Source organism: Montipora capricornis, chromosome 2 (genome assembly GCF_036669925.1).
Source record: "Montipora capricornis isolate CH-2021 chromosome 2, ASM3666992v2, whole genome shotgun sequence".
In the NCBI taxonomy this organism is placed as follows: Eukaryota; Metazoa; Cnidaria; class Anthozoa; order Scleractinia; family Acroporidae; genus Montipora; species Montipora capricornis.
In genome coordinates, this window is record NC_090884.1 from 973,306 (window position 1) to 995,805 (window position 22,500).

Below are 22,500 nucleotides of genomic sequence, written 5' to 3' on the forward strand. Positions count from 1 at the left end.
GGGGGGCAGGGATGCGCTGTTGGCTCGAGAGACCCTCGTAATTTGTATACAAATTGTCCTCTTCTCTCTCGTCCGCCGGTGAATCATCGTTCTGGTTGATCCAGCGTCAACTACTTGGGGAAAAACATGGGCCCGGGATGACCACGTACTGTAATTCCCATTCGCTATCCAGATTGGCCATGTAGCCAGCATGGTTGCTCTGATAGTGTAGTGGTGATCACACCCAACCGGTAATCAGGGGGACGTGGGTTCAAATCCCGCTCAGGGCATAAAAAAAGTTTTTCTCCCAATGAAAAATGTCATCCAGGGGTTGTCCGTCCTTGGTCCTTTCAAACTTCACTATATATATATATATATATATATATATACATCTCTGGTTTTTTTTCCTCTGGTTTTTTTTCTCCTCTTTCCCTATCCCTTTCCCATCCTTTTAGGAATGGAGCTGGTCCCCAGAAATAACCTAGAGGCTAGCGAAACCAGGGGGCCAGGCAATAGTTTGAATTTGGACTGTTACCACTTTTAATAATTAAAAAGCGAGTACAAAAGAAAAAAAAAGCAAAGGAAGCAGAAGACGTAGAGGAAGCTTATTTAGTCAAGAAAAATTAGTAATTATGAATAAAATTGGCTGTAATTTTTTGTTTAAATTGAGAAATCGACATTTTTTTATGAGATTCATTGCACCCATATTTTTGCACCTTGGTACCTTATATTAAATATTCCATAGTTAGTTCTAGTTTTTGGCAGAGAGTACGAATGCTTTGCTGATAGTCTTATATGGGTGTATCTGAGGATCCTGACTTCCTCTGTAACTCACCAGTTATTAAGACTCTTCCCGGCGCAGCCATAACGCTTCCGCGGTTCCACGAAATGCACCAGTAACGGGCGACGTCGTCTCTTGAAACTTTTCGGATTATCAGTTGACTGGAGATGAAGGTTTCAGAGGAGTTGTCAGTTGTCACTGTGTATTTATTTGTTTTTGTTAACAGTTCTCCCTCTTTCTTCCAAAAAAGGCGAGGCTTAGGAACACCAGTCACGTTGCATTTCAAAGTCACGTCGTCACTCTTGTCAGCGACTGTGGTCAGGGGGAAGACCACATAATTCACTGTCACTGAAAAGATGTTAAATAACACGCAGAAAACAAATGTCATTAAACAGTCTCCTACATTTTTGAAGGTTGCTCAATACAGCTACATGAAGAATTCACGTTTCTCGGGGTAGGCGTAACAAAGTGACCCTATATTCATCCTAACAAAAAGTCACGGTAACATGCGAAGTGTTTGGTTTTTCTTGGCTTAGGGAGATACCTTGCGAGGAATATACAAAGCACCATGAGACTCATCATTATACAGCACAAGTATGACAGACCTAATCGGCTGACTCAGTATTGTACCCAATTCAAATCTCCCGGGATTAAGATTCTTTGTGTATTGCATTTGCATGATAACGTAGCATTCATATTTCAATGATATGGAAATAACTGGAACTAAACGTTTAAATACGACATTGAGTTAGCCGAATCGGTCTATTCAACAAATTTGTAAATAAATTTGCCTGAGTGAAAAAGGACCAAAAAGAAACAGAGGAAACACACAAGCAGTTAAGAATCCAAACTGGCGAACGGAAAACCAGTTGACTGATTGAAAACGCTGCCGACGAGTTGGAGCTGGGGATACCCGAAATACGTCCAGCTAAAACTGACCCTAGGGCCTATCCTAACGCTCTTCATCCTAATATGGCGAACGACGCTACAGCAGCAATTTTTGAGGTCGGTCAATGCCGTAATGTTACGTGTACTTTCATAGTTGCATCAAAATTAATATAGGTAATTACAAGATTTTGAGTGCAATTTGGAATGAATATATAAGCACGAGTGATTTTTTTCGAAGACGAAAAAATGCACGAGCCAGTAGGGCGAGTGATATTTGTAGTCTTTGAAAAAATTAAATTGCGCCATCCGGGGCTAGCATTTGATTGGCCATCTGAGAATTTTTCTCCATTGACCAATCAGAATGCTTGGTTTGTTACCTGTTTTTTGCACTGTGTTATCTGGAAACTGCATTTCTCTTTGCTAATGAGAATGGAGAAAATTTTCCATGTATAGTATGACTGAAAAAATTCCAGTTGATTCAACAGTAAAGCTAATCCCGGCAAAAATTGATTTATCACGCTCTCACTGCAAATTTCCTTTTCTTGTGACATAGTTTGCGCAAGCTTGACGTGCAACGATAATTTCAATACGATGGTTTGCATACGTAAGTGCGATAAGAAGATTAAACAATGCAATCTTGCAAAATTCAATGAGCAATTCCCAACAAGTTATATACCATGTCGTAAATGCAGGAGCCAATTTGCAATATGCCATTTTCATCTTGCAAAGTGCAAACGCTTCGTGCAATATACTTTATGCAATAGAGCGAGTTTCAATCGAGTGTCGTAAACCCAAAACCAAAGTAATTACCTTGGCCAATCAAAAAGGACGAAGACATTCCAGTAAACCAATCAAAACTCGAAGTAATTACAGGTAGCCGACACAAGCGCGGGAAAATGTGCACACGCGAGCCACGATTGGTTTAAAAGTGGCGCGAGAACATTGAACCAATCACTGAGTGAAGTAATGCAAAACCAAAGGAATTCGCTAATTACTTTCGACATTCAATTGAAAACCACACTATAGGTAATATGTAACGCCGAATGTTGCTTCCTTTCTCCACTTACATCCAACCGTAAGAGAGGCGTTGGCCCTGGCCTCTCCCTGCTCATTGACGTGGGTACACTCGTATTGGCCAGCATCGTCGAAGACTACCTTCTTGACCGTTAGCGTCGCCACACTGTCCAAGAACTCGTGTTTCAAAGAAGGTTGCAATTTTTTGCCTTTGAACATCCAAGTAATATTAGACGAGGGAAAACTGGATGCGGTACAGCTCAAGTTTGCATTAGCATTTAAGTTGACATCCGCTGACGACACACCCAGGATTCGTGGCGCCTCTGCAGGGAAATTGGAGGACAAAGAGATTAACATCAATGACAGATCATTGCGACTGGTGAGGAAATAGTAATTAATGAAAACTTGCCACGGAAATGATCACATTGAATATATTCGTCGTACGATCAATAGCAATCTATTCAAGGTCCTCTGTGACGGATAAAAGCAATCTTGCCTCTTAACGCGATTGGGCCAACTTTTCAATAGCTTTGTTTCAGTACCACCATTGATTATGGAGGCATAATCTGGCGTGACCGAACAACTTGACATTCAACCTCGTTCCCAGGGTCTCTCTGCTCCAAGGAAGGGAAGAAGAGAAACCCTGGGGACGAGATTGCTCCACATTGATCGCTGGTTCGCACTGAATTGCTAAGCAATAAAGCTTTCCGTATTATCGTATTTCTCCTTTCACGCACATCTGCTAGTGATGCTCTAGCGGAACTAAATTGCTGATTTTCAGTCAAAAATTTGACGTAAGCTTCTTTAAAAAAAAATGCAGGCTATGTGGGCTGAGTTCGTTGGTTCTCTACTCTGCCTCGAGAGGTTTTCTCCGGATACTCCGGTTTTCCCCTCCTCAAAAACCAACATTTGATTTGATTTGCGTTGATTTGTTAATTTTAATTAACGGTGTCCCCAATTAGTGCTCCAGCGCTAGAAGATCAGACACTTAAATAAATTTACTTTCCTTTCCTTTCTGTTTGAAATCAAACGCTCAAATTTTGAAGTTGTACCAATCTGTTGATGCTTTCGGGCTAGTTTGTCTAATTTATCTATGCCTTTAAATTCATTTCAGTGCCCCATTTTTAAAACTACACCTGTGACTATGACTTGGGAACCATTGCTAGTAACGTTTCCCTCGCTATTAACAAGAATGCAAGTGTAAATCCCGCTATCCCCTCGCTGCGCAGATTTGATCAGTAGCCCTCCCGAATCAGTTCTAATACGACCAGACTTGACATCCTCAGCAGGCAAGGCTTTGCCGTCTTTCCTCCAGTCGAACACGGTTGGAATGATCAAAGGAGGCTTGGATCTACATCGCAAGCCAATGATCTCTTGTGCTTTGACTATTTTCCTTGCGGGGGGCATCTGATCAAATTCTGGGGGTTTGGAAGCTACAGCTAAAACAATAAACAAACAACAAAATTAATGATGCATAGTTCAATTCTACCACTCGCTGCCCCTCTTCAGCGCTACTGTTTTCTTTTTCCACGGGAGAAACCTCGGCCACCAGACAATTTCTTTGTTTTGAAATTCTCTTCTTTATGAACATACGTAGCATACAGAGTTGCAAATAAAAGCGAGGAGGTAAAAGGGCAAAAGACATCAATACTAATACCGTGCCTAGCTAATAACTGACAAATGTCAAATTTGTGGAAACAATGGAGAAGACAACTACAAAGCTAAGATTACATCAAAGTAAATGAGTATTAAGCACGCAGACACACTATAAAAGGGGTCGCTTTCGAATTCAGTCAAGCAAGACTGATTATCCAAGATGGCGATCAACAAACTGCAACAAAGAGACAGAACCTCTAAAAGATATTTCTAGTGCGAAAAAAAGGGACGACGGAGGGAATAAAATAAAAGAAAGAAAGAAAGATAACATCTAGTGAAGCTATGATCTTCGCAGTTATGAGCGCAATTTCTGCAATTGCGTAAAGAAGCCTGAAAAATTCAGGACTTCAACGGGGTTTGAACCCGTGACCTCGCGATTCCGGTGCGACGCTCTAACCAATTGAGCTATGAAGCCACTGACGTTGGGAGCTGGTCATTTGTGGGTTCTAACGGTCCCGTGAGGAATGAATCAATGTTGAAATGGTATATGAAATGAATCATATGTGAACTGCGGATATGAAATCAAGTGAAGCTATGATCTTCGCAGTTATGAGCGCAATTTCTGCAATTTCTGCAATCTCGTAACATATTACGGAGATATCGCTATTAGGGGCTTTTTTATTGCACAAATTACAACAGAGCTCTGCATGCCAACACAGTTGAGTGACAGATCATCTGCATGTGTTTAAGGCACCACACCTTATAGCACGTCTACGCGCTCAAGTAACAAGAAAACTAAATGATACTTGTACACAAACAAACCGAAAAAAACCCAATATAACAATAACAAAGAGAAATCACATTAAACCACTAAACATAATTAGTATCACCCAACTAGTGGACTAATGCAAATGCTGCATTTTGATTGGCTACGCTACTAGAGGACTATTAGTAATAGTCCTCGAGTAGCGAAAAGCATGACACTTTCTTTCGTTTTATTCCCAAATAAATATCTCTTTAATTTGCATTTGCTAACTTCGTTATTGCCTTTTCTGTCCGAATAGTTGGGTGATACTAAAACAATTAGACCCTTCGCCCTCAAGGGCCATGGGTCAATAGCCCATTCGGCTTCGCCTCGTGGGCTATTGACCCGTAGCCCTTGCGGGCGAAGGGTCTAATTGTTAAATAGTTGCGATCCCAGAGTAATGTAATTTGCTTTCTACAATTTTTAAGCATATCGTTCTTTCTGTCTCGTACCTCGACATTCTTTTCCATCTCCTGCAGTTCCGGGTGGACACTGCAAACACACAGAGCCGATTTTACTTTCCGGAAAGAACAACAGATCCACACATGTGACCTTATGTACAGTATCGCACACCTGAAAAAGAAAGAAAAGGACAATAAAAAAAAAAAAGAAAATTATTGTCACGACAATTACAAGAAATGGAGTGTGGAAGTAATATATCAAACAAGAGAAGGAGTTTTTAATCGGATATCCAAAGAACGAGAAGCGAGTTGAAAAACCAGACCGAAGGCGGAGTTTTTTTTACCTGAATTCAGGTGTTTGGATATCTGATGAAACACTCTTTCGATTGTTTGATGTTGCTTCTCAAAGGAATCAGTATTTTAAGAGATATTTGGGATCAAAGTTGGCGAAATTTCATGCTGATTAAGACCACATATCCAGACTTACTCCAAGGTAGTGATTTCTTTTGCTTTTGGCATATGATTATTAATGCCTTTAAGAAGGTAATTTGCGATTGTTTCGAATCGGATTTCGTCCCTTGAAGATTGCTTTTAAAATTGTTGCGGCGCATTTTCCGAGCTTATGAACTCCAGTTTTCCCCTCTCAACAAATTACTGTCATAATTATTATTCTGTGTGGTTCTACAGTAAAAAGCCTCATGTTTAGAAATGCAAAACTACTCCAAAACGATCCCGAAACTAGCCCAGTATATTTCCTCTTCCCTCATTTCGCCCTGACGAAAAGAAACGTCAGCAATTCAACCGTTTGATTGGTGGTAATTCGATCTAACGGGGTTTCAATAAAATTTGAATTTGGCGTCTGGTTTGAGTAGAGTATCCGATTGCTGTCATTGTCAAAATAAACTTTAATCTTAGGTTTGAAAGAGGCTGTCTTTAATTACTTCAATTCCGAGAAAAAAAGAAGCCAAAGTCTCTGAGACGAGTAGCTGATGCTTTACGTCAGTCGACTGTCAGAACTTACCGAAACCACTGGACCAATATCAACTCGTTTAGAGCGGCTATCAAATGACTGTGAAGGAAAAGTACGCGATTGCGATTGCGATTGCGACTGCTACGCTCAGTGGTTGGCTTAAAAATCTCTAGCCAGTTTATCAACCAATGCGGAGGGAAAACCAAAACCAATCGCGACTTGCACGCGCGATGTTTCCCGCGCTTTGAGCAAGTCACATGGAATTGCTACGAATTTGGATTGGTTGATTGCGCTACTTGCACCCGCTGTGATCGATCGGGGTCATTACACTCAATTGAAAAGCGCTCTATCAACTCGTTTAATGACATCAAAGTTTTGTATTTCACTCTCCCAGCGACGCTGCTGCAGTTGCTCTAAAACTAACCCATTCATTATTTTTTTTTGTTCTGAAGACATGCAACCAGTAAACACGCAGGACACTTAAAATGGTTCCAAGTGTATAAGATAACACAGTCAGCTTTTACTCATAAGAATAGAAAACTTATGAACGCTAGTGTATTTCGTGATTTACCAGCACGAGTGATGTTTTGAAAGTTCTCAAAATTGCACTTTCAAAACATTACGAGTGAAATTCACGAACACGTTCATACGATTTTTTGCTTATTATAAACTCAACAAAATTACTCCATCGCTTTGTTTCCATAGCAGCTATCGCACTACACATTCGTCATTGACCAATCAGAAACGCCACATTCTCTTAAGTATATAATAAAGGGGTTTTCACTTCAGTAGTTTCAGTTTCACCAGGTTCAAAGCGTAAGAGAATGCCAGTTAGTGTTAATCATGGGGCAAAAGGGCACTTTGTGCCAAGCGCGGGTATTTACCTCTGAATTTGAGCAGGAATCCTCGTTGACATTCCGGCAGTAATTATTGCTAATTTCTTCAATCGTAGTATTACCGCACTTGACACCTGCATCTTCCCCGTGATAAGGGTCACAGTTTCCCTGTCCCCATCCAACTTGGCGACACTGGGTGAGAGAGGTTTCGTACCCAAAGCAGTTTACATTGTCCATCCAGACAATGCCTTCTCCTATAACGTCAAAGAAGAAAATAATTAAAACAAACTTTAGCAACACCGCCGTTTCGACGTCCAGAACTTCATCAAACGAAGCGAAGTTTAGGGGTTCGCTTCATGGAACGTTTTTGCTTGAGACGACGAGTTTGAAAGCTTTTGTTTAAGGTGGCCGAACACAGTTTTCGCGCGCGCTCTAACGCTATGCAGCGCCCGCACAAGGATTGCAAAAAAATAAACATGGCTTCAATACAGCAATCATTTTATTTGCTCAATGCTTGCGCTATCTGTACTATTTTTCCTCGTAAATGAACAAAGGGTTTTGATGGTTTTAGTGAGAAATTTATGTTAGAAAAGGTAACGACGGAAAGAACTCCGCAATTCGCAGATTTTTCTTTCGGCTGATTTAGCAACAGAACGGGAAAGTCAGTGGCGACGGCGCGCGCAGAAAAAACACCAATGAGAATTCAGAATAGAATAGACTCCACTCTTTTCTTCTCTATTCTAAATTCTCATTGGTAGTTTTGCTGCGCGCGACGTCGCCACTGACGTTCCCGTTCTGTTGCTAAATCAGCCTTTTGTTATCGAAAGAACCAACGAAAGAACCCAGTTAAATGTAGCGCATGCGTAGTAAGTTAAAAAATTGCGATTGAATGCGGAATAGCTTTCTCGGAAATACGCCTATTTCTCGAGAACCACTCGTTACAATTCAACGAAATTTGGCACGAAAATACCTTCGGAAATAAGTAACTGGAGTACTGAAAAAAATTTAACTTTAACAAAGGAAATTTGAGATATTCCAGTGAACCTTCAAAAAGGGATAATTAAAGATCTCTCTGTCAAATTATTATTAAAATAGAAATAACTTGTGAGCATCGTTACAAGCTTATTGCATGCAAATTATAAAGAAACTAACAGATTTTCTGCAAACAAACAAAACTGTTTTTTAAGGCCCGTTTAGATTTATTCGTGTTGCCATGGCAACGGCATATACGTCAGCTTAACTATCACAAAACCGAAGTTCGTGCTGTTAATTTGCTTGATACCATTTTTGGCAACCAAAGGATCAAGAGTTTTAGCGAAAAAGGTAAATGAAACATAGGTATCAAAAACTGTGTTCAACCACCTTAAATTAAAGTAATTCCCTTGAAAACGACGTACTATCCAGATTTTTGTCAAAGTTGGCACAATTGATATTCATGCACAGAACAATGAAAAAATGCAACAAAAAGATGGAGTCACAATGACTGTTTTCGCGCCGCATTCCCTTTATTCTTAGTCTTTTTCACCGAATTACGCGAGAAGCGTTTGAGACGTGATGAACCGGAGAAATTGTTCTTATATAGCAAAAGCAACTGAATATTACTGAAAACTTGAGCCTACTTGTTTGTCCGGGCTAAAATCTTTCAGTAAAGTGATTTAAATTGATCGATCTTGCAAAAAAAAAATGTAAGAAAATTGGACCGCTACATCACACTCAGTGTCTGGCTCCAAATGCAGTTTCACGTCATTTTGTATAAATACTACAACTCCTACTATCCAACTTTTTTTCTCCTTAAAATGTTTTCTGTGTACCTATTACGAGTACATAAAACCATTAAAAAGGGGGTGTCACCGTCCTCGTTCAGGAGAAAATAGCCATTCCTTGACAGATTTAGCTGGACGTCAATGAACATCCGCCATTTTATCAATGTGCGCGCGCCCAATGACGCAATAAATTATGCGCAGTAGGGTTGCGCAATGCAAAACCAGGGAATCACCTTAAACTAATGTGGCGTGACAATATCGAGCCAGCGCACTGAAAGAGATAAAAGTCGAACTTCGGGTATAACGACTTTTTAGGGTAAACGCACTAATTTCTCGCTAAATTACTCTGGCTGCTTGTGTAATACTTTTGTAAGTAGCGTACATCTTTTTTGAAGGATCGACAAGAAATCTCCGTAAGACTAATTGATAAAAAAGCGTTCTAACTCCTTCTGATTAGTTCGGTACACCGAGATGGCCGCCGACACGTCACGTGAAAACACTTTAGTAAAACGAAGCAAATTTGAAATCGATCAAAGAGAAATGTACCTTTTCCAAAATAAGAGTGTTTCGGTGCTTCTATTGGTTTTCCAAAACCAAGCTCTGAACAGACAATGGCAGCTTCCTTCAAAGTCCAGTTATCATCACATACTGTACCCCACTGTCCGTCGTAGAATACTTCCACTCGGCCTTCCTGTTTGCTTTTACCGCCCTTCAACCGAACCAACGGTTTCTTTGGCTTGGGCGGGAACAGCGTGGACACTGGGCTCATGCCACCACAATCAGGTACGCATTTCAATCCCTCTGAATGAGACAAATTTGATTAACAAGGACAAAGGGTTTGGTGCAAGTCACTCATAGACTGGACTTCATTAACTTCCACTCTTCCCAATGAGAAGACTTCCCTGAGGCGATTACCTTAAAATCGTTTACTAGAGGGTAACGTACAAAAACGCCGCCCATCCAGCGGGGATGCTTTTTCAAGGGAAATCAGTCTTTACCAATAACTAGTAACATATTGGGGAAATCGAGCAAATACAACTAAGAAAAAGATTTGGCCTCCGTTGTTTTTAAAACATTACAGAAGTAAGACACCGGTACCAATGTTTTTCGAACAAAAAATACTTTAGTAATGTATATCATGAAGACTGAAATTGTTTCAAATTGCTTTACATGATACGCAACAATGACTCCACGATGAGAAGGATTCGGGTTTGGTTGAAAACTGTTCTTGAAAACAAAATGTTCCTCTAAACTTGCCCAAAATGATACGAAGAAATAGTTTAAATGTTGCCCAAAATGGGACACATTGCTCAAATTTTGCGCAATAATAAAGAGTGCTCGAAGTGCTAAACACTGAGCGCTCCAAAATCGAAGAAGTGTTCAAAAAATGAGACAGGTCCACACATATCACGATGAAATAACATATCAAATTTCATAACACGCATACATGTAGCCAGATTGGCAACCTACTGTGAAACATATATGCTTAATTTTTAATCTAGCTATAACATATCAAAGTGCATATTTAGTAGTACAAGTTGATTTTCTTTTTAATCTTTTCCCTCAACCTTTATCCTCTTTCCCGTTCGTCTTTTCTCGGAGCGGATTGAAACTATTGATTATTATTTAATTACCGTGCTATCGGGATTGCTTAGAATTTTGTACCAGTCTGCTAGGCGATTGCCTTAACAATAATAATAATAACAATAATCATCAATGTATCAAGGGATTTTCGAAAATAGCGAATTACGATGCTACCAAGGGCCCGTTTCTCGAAAGCTCCGAAACGTTTTGGGCATATTTTGGGAACCATAGAGCTCTTAGTTTCGAGAAATGAGCATTCGAAAACCTGTTGAAAGATAGATAGATCGTAGTCTCACAATTGGCTATTTGGGCAGGGCCGGATTATCACAGTTCGGTTAAAAATAAGCAGTGTGAAATACCCGAAAAAATCGAGAGATGCTGATGCTACTTAACCATTGTTAGTGCTAATCATGCTTTGAGATGATGACTACAAAGTGTTGTAAATTTGATTTCGGACAAACGACGACAAACAGGTGCGCTGTCAGTCAGAGCGCGATTTGAGCCAACAGCATCCAAATACGAATTCGGCGCCCCACCCATGAGTCACGCCTCCCTCTAAACTTTGCCTCTCGCGGACTACTTACTCAAGTAAGATCCTTCAGGACAAGACTTGCACAGATTACCCTTTTCGCCATAGTAGCAGGTCTGACACTGTTTGTTACACCGTTTGCACGTGCGGCTTTTGGTGTTGCCATACCATCCAATGGGACACTTTGTCACGCAGTCTGTAAATTGCAAAAAATATGGCGCTACACATCTGGAGCACTCATTTGCTTTGCTGAGGCACGACTGACATTTTTCGCTGCAACGTTTGCAATTGCCACCGTCTTCGTAGAAACCCTCACCACAAGTTTCCACGCACCTCTGGGATCGATCAGGTCCCTCGCATTTCACGCCAGCATCCTCTGAATGGCCGCAGTTGTTGGCACCAAACCCTCCTGTAAAAGTGAACCGTGGATGTTTAAGTCAGTAGAATAAAGTCAAAACATGAGAACACGACTAGGAGCCAACAACAGACTTATAATCATTCCTGTCACGGCATTTTCACAGACCCATTTAAAATACTTTCAGAGTTCTGATCTGCACTCTGAGCTGTTTCAAAGGTTCGCATCTAGGCTGACGGTGCGTGATGCAACGTCGCCCGCTAATATTTTTTCTGGCAATGGACAGGAGTCCATGAGTAGGAGCGAGCAACTTCCATACTAAGCCTATGTCACAGCATTTTTACAGACCAATCTATTTTTGGACTACCTTTGCTGCAAAACAACAAAGGTAGTTCCGGTTGGGTGACGCTAGACGTCAAGCTAGTTTCCTGTGATTGGTCATCAGGCTCCTGTGGGAGTCTCATTCGCGGGAAATTCAATCTAAAAATAAATCGGTCCGTGAAAACGCCGTGCCAGGAATAAATAAGAGTTGCTCGTTCCTAATCATGGGCTCCTGTAATAAAAGAATGACTTGTTTTGTCTACTGGCTAATTAATAACAAAAATAAAGGTTTTTGCCCTTCACTTCCAGCATTCTAGAGCGGGCCCATTATTGTATCAAGATTCTGGCAGGACAAGCCCCTTCCCCTTCCGGGTTTGGTCCCGAATTTCACGTCAAATCCAACACGAGGAGTTCCCTTAAGTGTAGGCATTTGCTACCTACGGTATTTCCATCAACAAGGGAAGGGTTGAGGTTAGCGTTATTTTCAGTTTAAGGTAAAAGTAGGCTTTAATCTTTACCAGGTGATCTGGTGACGTAATTTGGAGGACTGGGAAGAAAAATTTTAAGGCCGTATCCCACAACCGCGCGCGGCCTTAGTTGTTGTTTCTAAACTCCTTGTAGTATTGCCATCGCCAAAACTCAAAAGATCATTACGTGTCTACCACATTTCCTGTTACTGAATGAACATTCAAGTAAGCCCGACAAGATCTAACCTCGCCTCTGCCAAGTTCAAATCGAAAATAAGGCCGCGCGCGGTTGTGGGATACGGCATTAAAATTTTTCTCCTCAGTCCCCCGAATTACGTCACCAGATCACCTGGTACTTGAGGAGCAGAATTCCCAGAAGCGAATTTGAGAGAAGAGCAAGTGGTCTAAGAGACCATTTTCGTATTATCACGGCTGGACTGGATCTAGCACGAAATGGAGGCTAATGGGGGCAAATCTTTTTACACAAAAATTAATTTGTCCGCATTAGCCTCCACTCCACGCAAGATCCAGTCCAGCCGTGAGAATTCGAAAATGGTCTATTAGTGACCTTCATTACATTCGACGTGCATTTCTGGACAAAGCTGCGTGTTTCCTCTCAAGGAGGCGACCAATTCGCCAACCACTAAATGGTGATCAAGATGATGTGGTGCATATATTGGTGAGGTCCCAGTGTGAGTTTAAAATTAACTATATTCCTATTGGTTCAATCACTTTCTATTCAGCGTGCCGTGGTTGTGCACAACCACAGGCGCCCCAAAGCTCAGTGTGAGAGAAAGCCAACCAAGATATGAGGATTTGTATGGGAATCCCGATAAAAGACCGTTGAGTTCGGTTTGGTAACGAGTCTTTTGTTTGTGGCTTGGTAACGAGTCTTCGTTTGTCTTTGTTTGCCGTCCCTGACGACGTTACCAAACAAAGACTGGTTACTAAGCCTTTTCATTCTTTTTCATTGTTTTATCGATTCATTTGGTACACTAACAGCCACGTGACGTCGCTGGCAGGGGTTCGATTGTGCGGTTACCGGATAGAAATGAAAGAGAAACCTTTGCCCTTGAATTCTACGGTGGATTTGTGGCCGTGGGAACATTTTAACCAGAAATATTTGACTCAATTTGGTGGGATCCTGAGAATTCAGTGTTCAACCTTGGTATTTACTTTAATCGTTGACAACCGAGGAACTGATAATGGCTCAATTTGCGTCGAGTCTGGGAAAAAAACTACACGGGAGGGAAGCGACCCACAATGGCAATAAGGTTAGGCTTTTTAACTGAGAATTTTTTCTTAAAACTATCTTCTCAGGTCTTTTATCGGGATTCGCCGATGATATAAATCCTTATATTTTGTTGGCTTTCCCTCACACTGGGCCTGTGGCACAACCTGTCAAGCACGCCAAAAACTAAAGCTCTTTCTTGCTTAGGCATCCCCTCTTTTTTCGAACTTTAGCGTCGTCCGACCGACCCAAATTTTGGCATTTTCCAAAAAAAAAAAAAAAAAACAGTAACGACGTTTTAAAGCCAGTTTTACGTCGCATAGGAGTTTCGGTGGTTGATCCTTTTTCCCACGCTGTCTTAATTTTGCCACAACATCCGCCAACTTTTCCGCCATATTGATTTTGGGTTCATGTCTTGTTGTTTTCCTGGCTCCACAGCTATGATGCTGGGGTACCAGGCCTCCGATTCCGAGAATGCTTATAATTTTATTTTAGGTTTTTTTTTTCTCCGACCGACCGACCCAATATCAGGAAACGAATTCGACGGTCAACGAAAAAAAATTGGGGATGGCCATACAAAGTCGTAACCAAACGAAATCACAGGTTTGGGAATATCGAGGAATGCGGACCAATGGTTTGGGCGCTTGCCTTAAGATGCGGAGTTATCGCATGCAAGATCCGTTCTGACCAATTCATTTTGAATCTTATTTCACTACTTCCCTTTGCATTTTGCCATTACTTAACGATATTGTTCACTTGAACCAGAGATCTGCAAGACCCCGTGAGAAGCTTCTACGACGACAAATGAATTGAGATCAAGTGCGTAAATCAAAATTAAAGTTCGATCAATCAAAAGTGCACGCAGGTCGTGGACAAACGAATTCGCCAGTCATCGCAAGTATTGAACTTGCTTGTGGCACTGTTTGGCCAAGAAGTAAAAACCCAGTAATACGGGCAACATTTCTCTTGCAACTTGTCGCGTAACAATGTTGCGTTGCAAGTTGAGATGGTTTGTTGCGCGTATTACCACCTTCTCCGCAACAAATTTTTATGTTGCAGAAAGAAGACGTCGCTTTTACTTTTTGCAACATGAAAATTTGTTGCCCAAGGTGGTAATACACGCAACAAACCATCTCAACTTGCAACGCAACATTGTTGCGCGACAAGTTGCACGAAAAATGTTGCATTAGCAAGCACAGGCACAGGTCACCTACCAACATTCATCTTACAGTCCTGTAGTCTTCTCTCCATCCCAGTGCACTGTGTATCGTCCATCCAAATTCTTCCCGTTCCCTGGCCAAACTTAGCCGAAGAGTAGACTGCAAGTGCTTTCCCCATCTTCAGCTGACGACAAATGACCGTGCCTTCCGATATGTCGAAGTTATCATCACACACTGTGCCCCATTCTCCCTTATGAAACAACTCCACTCGACCCCGAAACGAGGAATTCGTGCCCACGTCCCCGGCCAGCCGTAGACCCGGAACACCACTGACGATTTTGTTTGCTCTTTTACTACAATTGGCCACACAGGAAAAATTCAAAAGGTACATTTTAGGGGGACACTCTGTGCAATTGTTCGAAGTGTTGTAACAGTCTGCACAGGACGACGAGCACTTTTGACAGACTTTTGTGGTCGGATGGCCGAAAAAACCTTTCCTGCAATAAACGACGCAGTTACTCATATTCCCTGTTTTGTTGAGGAATTTACCACTTTCGCAATGAGAGCAGTTCTCAGGTGTTCCTTCACATTTCTCGCAGTTATGACTGCACCGTCCGCAGGTTTTATCCGTCTTGTTTAAGAAATACCCAATGCCACATTCGGCCAAACAATCACGTGAGTGATCTGGGCCCTGGCAGATCACACCGGCGTCCTCAGAGTGGTCACAATTTTCTCGCCCCCATCCCATGTGTGGACATGCGATCAAAGATGTCTCGTTTCCTGTGGAAAGTGAAGTGTTTTATCAAAGTGAGTTCTCACCGACTGATTATCAAATGGACAGAAAATGACAGCAGCTGACTGGCGACGGTGAATCAATGACTTTCTAGAGATTTACTGTCTTTCTCGTTCTTTCTTGATATACATGCTTATTACTTGATTTCAGCTGATGCAGAACTGCTGTCAGAGTGTTCAATAAAAGTAATAGAGCGAGCATACCAGAAGTACAATGTTTTATCAACTAACGATTTGACTAGGCATTTTACTTCTATATAGGTTCGTACTACACGATGGTGTAGCACTCTTCAGATAAAATAGCCTAATGTAAGATTACAACAGTACACTGATTCTAACTGAAATTTTAAAATGCGGTTACTTCGGATACAACGCTGTTTCTATGCACTCTATTGTGTAACAAAAGAGGACTTGGAATTTACTAGCGTGTCTACACGAAGATACAAGCTCGTTGCGCTTGTTAAGAGTGGCTAGATGGGGCTTACAGGCTGTAAAATATTTCTCCCACAGACATAAATTACACCGTTTGGAAGTAGGGTTGTTAAATGATGCTTTACGGTTCGCGAAGCGGGTCTTAAAAGTGTTTTCAGGTAGAATGAGGACTGAGCTAAGTAATGTATGCATTCACTTCCAGATCACCTTGAAGATTTTGAAGCAGGCCATCGCCTATAAACCCCCCCTTCCCCCCCCCCCCCCCCAGGTCTTTATGATGCCAAAAGAAAACAAAATAATTGAGGCAACTGCCTTGGTTTTCCTGTTAAGTACTAGCTAAGCCTGGTTAAATTCAAAACAAATGTTTGATCAGTGATTCTAAATTATTCACATGTACGTATTGCGGACCTATCATTTGCTTCGCAGGAACAATCTTAAGGGTTGCATGATTGTGATCTTTGTGTTGAATTCGCATATTTCTTGTCGAAAATTGGACATAGCAAAAATCTCCCAATTTTTTTTTGGGTGATGGCAACTTATATTGTTCTTTTGGCTGCACAAGTAAATCGCAAAATCAAAAGTGACATCGATTTGTGCTGCCGCGTGTGTTCAAGTTACCACTTAATTTTTTTTCTCTTAGAATCCTACCGAAACACAGGATCCGTATACAGTGTACTAACAATTTTCAGCCACTGTGAAGCTCTCACCTTTTTCTAGTTTTCTACCCATATAAACCATGTAAGCATTAGCCCTACTAACGGAAATCGGCTCATAAAAGGACAGAGAAAAACTCTGACCAGGGTGGCAATTTGAACCCACTACCTTCGGGTTAGATCACCACTGCTCTACCGACTGAGCTACTTGGTCAGACGGGAGGAGGCCGTGGGAATTCAATTCCCACCCTAGTCAGAGTTTTTCTATGTCCTTGTGTGGGCCCATTTCCATTAATAGGGCTCACATGGTTTATATGGCTAGAAAACTAGCACTTCACATTGCCCTCTAATAGTTGAAATATAACTGCTACACGGCCAACGTTGCAAAGACGTAACCCTTCCTTGTACTTTAACCATTTGGCTGACCGACTGATACATCGACCGTCTGACTGACGAACTCATTAACTGGCTGAATGACCAGTAATTCGCCTAACTACAGAATAAAATAGGCGGCTCAGCTCACCAATTCCTTGCTTAACAGGAATTCTAATGAAAAGAAAAAAAATACGGGAAAAAAACGTCTGAAAAGAAGACCAACGACGATTGTTCACTTAGTAAAGCGTAATGGTTCCCTAAAAGACGGTCTGACAAGCGCCTAATGGCACATCACCCACCTACGCATTTGACCTCATCCATCCAAATGTTACCCGTTCCGGCCCCAAATCGGGCTCGAATCGTCGCTTCAATTGCATTTCCTTTGTTCAACGTTCTACAGACAACGTTGGCATCCGCTATATCCCAGGAGTCATCGCAAACCGTGCCGTATTTACCATCATGTAGTACCTATCAAAGACGAAGCAGGTCGGGCAGGTCAAGGTGTGATAAACAAGTTTATGAAGCGTTCCCCTTCCTCCAGCGCCATTAAAAAGTATTGCATTATTAAAAATAACTACTTTAGCCCTAAAACCGACAATGAAACAAGCCAATCAGAGCGCATAGCAAACACAAGGCGCTAAACTCTGGACAATGCATGCGCGCAAGTTCTCGGATGGTTTTCCTTTCCCTGAAACACTTGACTGTTAATATGACATGTGATTTTTAAGTGCTCTTCCCTTCAACTTATTGATTTTTTCCTGCCATAACATCTTTCGAATTTTCCATCTTTATAAATTGTCTGCATGGAAGAAGTCACCCAAATGGTTTTTTTTAATACAAGTCACAATTCGAATGAGAATGTTTGCTGGAAAATATTTTTTTCCTTTCATATGCGGACGAGAAATAAATATTTTAGAGGTTAGTTAGTCATACACAACAAAAGAATAGAAATCGTGCCACAATAAATGAAAAACTGCTCTACCGAATTGGAGAAAGAACTGGTTTTCTTTGCTCTAGGCCAAACTTTGCCTGGTCTGGCCTGCTAAATGAACACTGACGCAAATTGAGCGGCGTAATAATAATAATGATAATAATAATAATAATAATAATAATAATAATAATAATAATAATAACAACGACAATAATATTGATAATAATTACAATAACTTAATACTTATATACGGCGCAAAAGAGTACGTGAATATAATCAGATGCGCCTGTTATAGCGGTTTAAAATTGAGTGTCGAAAGCAATTAGCGAATTGCTTTGGTTTTGCATTACTTCTTTTTGTGATTGGTTTAGTTCTCGCGCCATTTTTTTCAACCAATCAAAAGTAAAACCAAAACCAATCGCGCTTTATGTCGTCTATGCGTAATTAATTGTCTCCCTCCTTTCTGATTGGCCAAAGTAATTACTTTGGTTTTGGTTTTGGTTTTACGACACTCGATTGAAACTCGCTCTAATTACAAATTGTTATGTTAATAGAGCGGTTTTCAATTGTGTTGAAAGTAATTGGCGAATTGCTTTGGTTTTGCATTACTCCACTCAGTGATTGGTTCAAATTTCTCGCGCCACTTTTTCAACCAATCAGAAGAGAAACCAAAACCAATCGTGGCTCGCGCGTGCACATTTTCCCGGGCTTTGTGTCGCTACGTGTAATTAGTTCGAGTTTTGATTGGTTTACTGGATTGTCTCCGTCCTTTTGATTGGCCAAAGTAATTACTTTGGTTTTGGTTTTACGACACTCAATTGAAAACCGCTCTAAAATACCTATTGATTGCAATAATACATACATTTAAATATATCTAAGAACAACATAACGTCAGAACAAGTACGAACAGGTAATTGTTTTCGAAACAGGCAAAAACTTGTCTAAAAGATACGCATGCTCTGCCTCCTAGTGTTTTCCTTGTTTTGAAAGGTGCCATCAATAGTAGCTCATGTTTCCAACGAAACAACTACGAAAATTTCCCTTTTAGGTTTTGTTTTGAAAATGAGATTTAATGGTTTCGTCGAAAAGACAAACAACTGAGCAAGTTTGACAACGCATTGCTCACCTCAACTCTACCCTCAAGTGAATTCCCTCCCCCAACAAGACGGACGAGAGGCAAGGATGACGGTTTAAAGCCAGATGTACAATTTTTAACGCATTTGCTTCCCTCCCGGTAAAATGGTTTCCAACATGACGTGCAGTTAGTCGCATTTCCAACGCAGTCGGCACATCCTGGGTCGCACTGTTTACAAACAGAATCCAAAAAGTACCCAGTGCCACAATCCTTGACGCAAGAGGTATTCTTCTTTAAGAAACCCGATGAACACTCTACACAACTGTCAGCGGTGCCATTGCACGTTCTGCAAGGAGCGCTGCATTGCAAACACACGTCTTCCTTCGGAAAAAAGCCGACGGGGCAACTTGTTTGACACGTGCGCACGCCTGGCCCCGCACAACGAAGAACTACGTCTTCGTTATGCTGGCAGTTTGATTGACCCCAAGGACGATGCCGACATTTCAGAAGTGAATCCTCGATGCCAACGCAGAATACATCATCAAGCCAAAGTTTGCCAGTTCCTTTTGGAATGTGAGTTAAAGAAACACCAAAGGCTCCACTTCCTAAACGTAACTGTCTACAAACGACGCCTGTTTCGGAAGAGTCCCAACCATCATCGCAAACCGTACCCCAGATTCCGTTGTGATAAACTTGAAGCAACCCCTCCAAATAATCGCTGCCATTTACGAGTCGAATCATGGAATTAGCTGATTTGGAGAAATTTAAAGAAGGAACAGCAACTTGCCCCGGAGAGCATTTCTCCACGCACGTTTGCGTTATCCCATTAAAAATTTTGCTCGGACGACAAACCGTGCAGACGGGTTGCTTTGTTTCCTTGTTGTATTCACAAGTAATACAATCACTGGGGCATGGCAGGCACGAATAGTTGGCTACGTTCTTGTACATTGATACGCCACAGTCATTGACACATCGACCTTCCTTTTTGAACAGACTTTCACCACAGCTGACCTCGCATTTTCCATTTTTGAGCGCTTTGGGCTCTTTGCATGATGTGCAATTTTGTCTATCAGAACCGTCACCACATGAAACGCATATACTTGTGTCGCATTTTCTGCACTCGCGCTTCGGGATGTGTCCATATTCGTCCGGCATACATTTATCCACGCACTTGTTTTCTCTCAGAAATTTGGGCGTCGCACATTTTGTACAACGAGTGTTTTTTCCCAAGCATTCCAAGCACTGCACGGCGCAAGGGACGCATATGTCCGTTACATCATTTTTAAACCAACCTGGACTGCACGTTTTCATGCACCGGTTGCTCAGATGCTTCGTTATTGGACCTGCGCACTGCACTCCTACGTCGTTACCATGGTAACAAAGCGAGGTGAAGCCTCGTTTTTCTAAAGGGCAGTCAAAGATAGAATTTTCTCGGCCGTTGCAGTTTAAAACGTCCGTCCATACCCGTCCGAAACCACGGCCATAGCCCGCCTTTTTCACAGCTTTAATAGCATACCCCAAGCCGAGTTCCCGACAAACAACTGACGCCTCATGAAAATCAAAAGTTTGATCACAGACAGTAATCCACGTTCCATCACGATAAACCTCAAGGCGGCCTTCAAGGTCTGTCGGCCTTCGTCCAGCCAGACGCAAACGACGCTTTTGAGCTACAAACAAAGGCGCACAACTGGTTACGCATTCTGCTCGCAATAGGTATCGGTCATCATGACAGCTTGTACAAACTCTAGGTGAGGTGCCGTCTGCGCATGTGCGACATTCGGGCTTGCAAGGCTTGCATTTCCGGTCGGAGGGGTCGCCGTAAAAACCGTCTCCACAATAGGTTTTACAAGCGGTGCCTGAAAAGTAAAACAACATCAAAATCAGCCAAAGAAAATAATGATACTTTTTTTATTCACAGTCATATATACGAAAGAGATCTTTCTGCAGTTCAAATTGCACAGCTCTGACGGAAGTGATTTCAATAACTGCAGACAGCCAAAGAAAAGCGTCGGCTTCGTCAATCTGGGAAGTGGGCTTATTTTTCCCCTACATTGAAAAATTAAAGACAGCTTCTTTCAAACCTAAGATTAAAACTGTCTCATTTTGGCAATGACATGAAATCTTCTAAACGCGATCATTAATTTCCCTTATGAAATGTAGCGTTTGAGAGCGTTCTCTCAAAAATAGCATGTCCTATACACCCCTTCGAGAAAGGGGCCATTAGGTCCCTTGTTAATACAGTCCGTAACTCTACTCAAACCAGCCTCCCACTTTTATTAAAAACCCTTGAGCTCTTCATATCCATATTCTCTACCGGTTTATATCAATGACTAAGCTCCCAATCGGAGCGAATTAACGAAGAGCTAACGATAAAAACGTCACACGCTGCATTCAATCTTTTCACGGTGATAATATTAATTCGACCTTTAGAAACTCGTTTGTTAAAACCAAATTTTCGTGTTATATTTTCCCACAGACGCCGCACGGAGGAGTAAGGTTTGCACAGTTGATTAGTGCGCGGCTTTCAGTGCGAGAGATCCCGAGTTCGATCCCTAGGGACCTCACATCCTTGCTTCGACTTCTTTCCATTCTGAAAAGCTTCAGGAAGCTTTAAATACCCTTAAACGAAGCAGTGATGGAAAGAGGAGGATAAAATGAAAGCACCGTCGGCTTATTGGGAGAATACTCTCTAGGGGGTAAAGGAACTTCCGACGTTAAATAAGGTGTACCTTTATCTCTTCCTTCACCACGCGTTCTTTATACTTTGACCCCTTTATTCGTACTCTACTGAGTACATCCCCCTAATTAAAAGTTTACGTTTGATGCTTGAGGTCCAGAGATGTATCTAATAAATGTCGTTTTCTCGGGCCGTACTGAACCCTACGGAAACCTGTCTTTTTTTCTTCAGTCTGATTTACGGCTCGAGTGCAAAAAAAATTGAAGTGAAAAGAAGGTGGTCCGAAATTGCAAAACGGTCCACGAATTCGGTTGATAAGAAGTTTGTAAACGAGTTTTGTTTATACAAGGTGAAATCCAAACGCAACCAGATATAACCCGATGTCATTTTACAAGGAATTTGGTTTTATCTCGTTCCGATTTCATTTAATGCTCGTGGTCATAATTGTCAACGTCCGTGTCGTCGTCGTCATGGTCACTATTTAGAGTCCAAATATATGACCTTTTAAGAAACTTGGTTTATCACAGGAGCTACAGTTTTCTGCTGAGCTGCAAGTTAAACACGAGGCCATGCAGACACCACACTTGTTTTCTCCCTTGACTTCAAAGTAACCATCTCCGCATTTATCGACGCACTCCCTTGATGTATCTGGACCAGCGCATCGTACGCCTGCGTCCTCAAAATGGCCGCACGAATGTTGCCCCCAAGCCGGATGAGCACAATTTTCCAATCGTGTCTCATTACCAGTGCAATTGACCTGCAAACATTAACAACAATTTCACTTTCTAAATTCACATTCAATATTACAGAGATAAGGCAAATTTAGCACCACGTTTGTCCGCAAAAACCGTAGACAGAGGACCTCGTTCTCACGGTAACGTATGA

The 22,500-nt window shown here is 41.6% G+C and overlaps 1 protein-coding gene across 2 annotated transcripts in view; it reads right to left on the reverse strand.

Annotated features, from left to right (window-relative positions):
- The window catches only part of LOC138038351 (scavenger receptor cysteine-rich type 1 protein M160-like), a 36,690-nt gene that overhangs the window by 6,045 nt on the left and 8,145 nt on the right, over window positions 1–22,500 (reverse strand). For both annotated transcript variants that reach the window (XM_068884164.1, XM_068884162.1), the window contains exons 4-14: window positions 22,117–22,372; window positions 18,990–20,794; window positions 17,232–17,400; window positions 14,735–15,460; window positions 11,202–11,555; window positions 9,580–9,834; window positions 7,319–7,524; window positions 5,516–5,636; window positions 3,799–4,101; window positions 2,716–2,985; window positions 815–1,108 (exon numbers count right to left, since the gene is read on the reverse strand). In XM_068884164.1, the coding sequence (XP_068740265.1) occupies window positions 815–1,108; window positions 2,716–2,985; window positions 3,799–4,101; window positions 5,516–5,636; window positions 7,319–7,524; window positions 9,580–9,834; window positions 11,202–11,555; window positions 14,735–15,460; window positions 17,232–17,400; window positions 18,990–20,794; window positions 22,117–22,372 (4,759 nt within the window). The remainder of the gene's footprint in view (window positions 1–814; window positions 1,109–2,715; window positions 2,986–3,798; window positions 4,102–5,515; window positions 5,637–7,318; window positions 7,525–9,579; window positions 9,835–11,201; window positions 11,556–14,734; window positions 15,461–17,231; window positions 17,401–18,989; window positions 20,795–22,116; window positions 22,373–22,500) is intronic.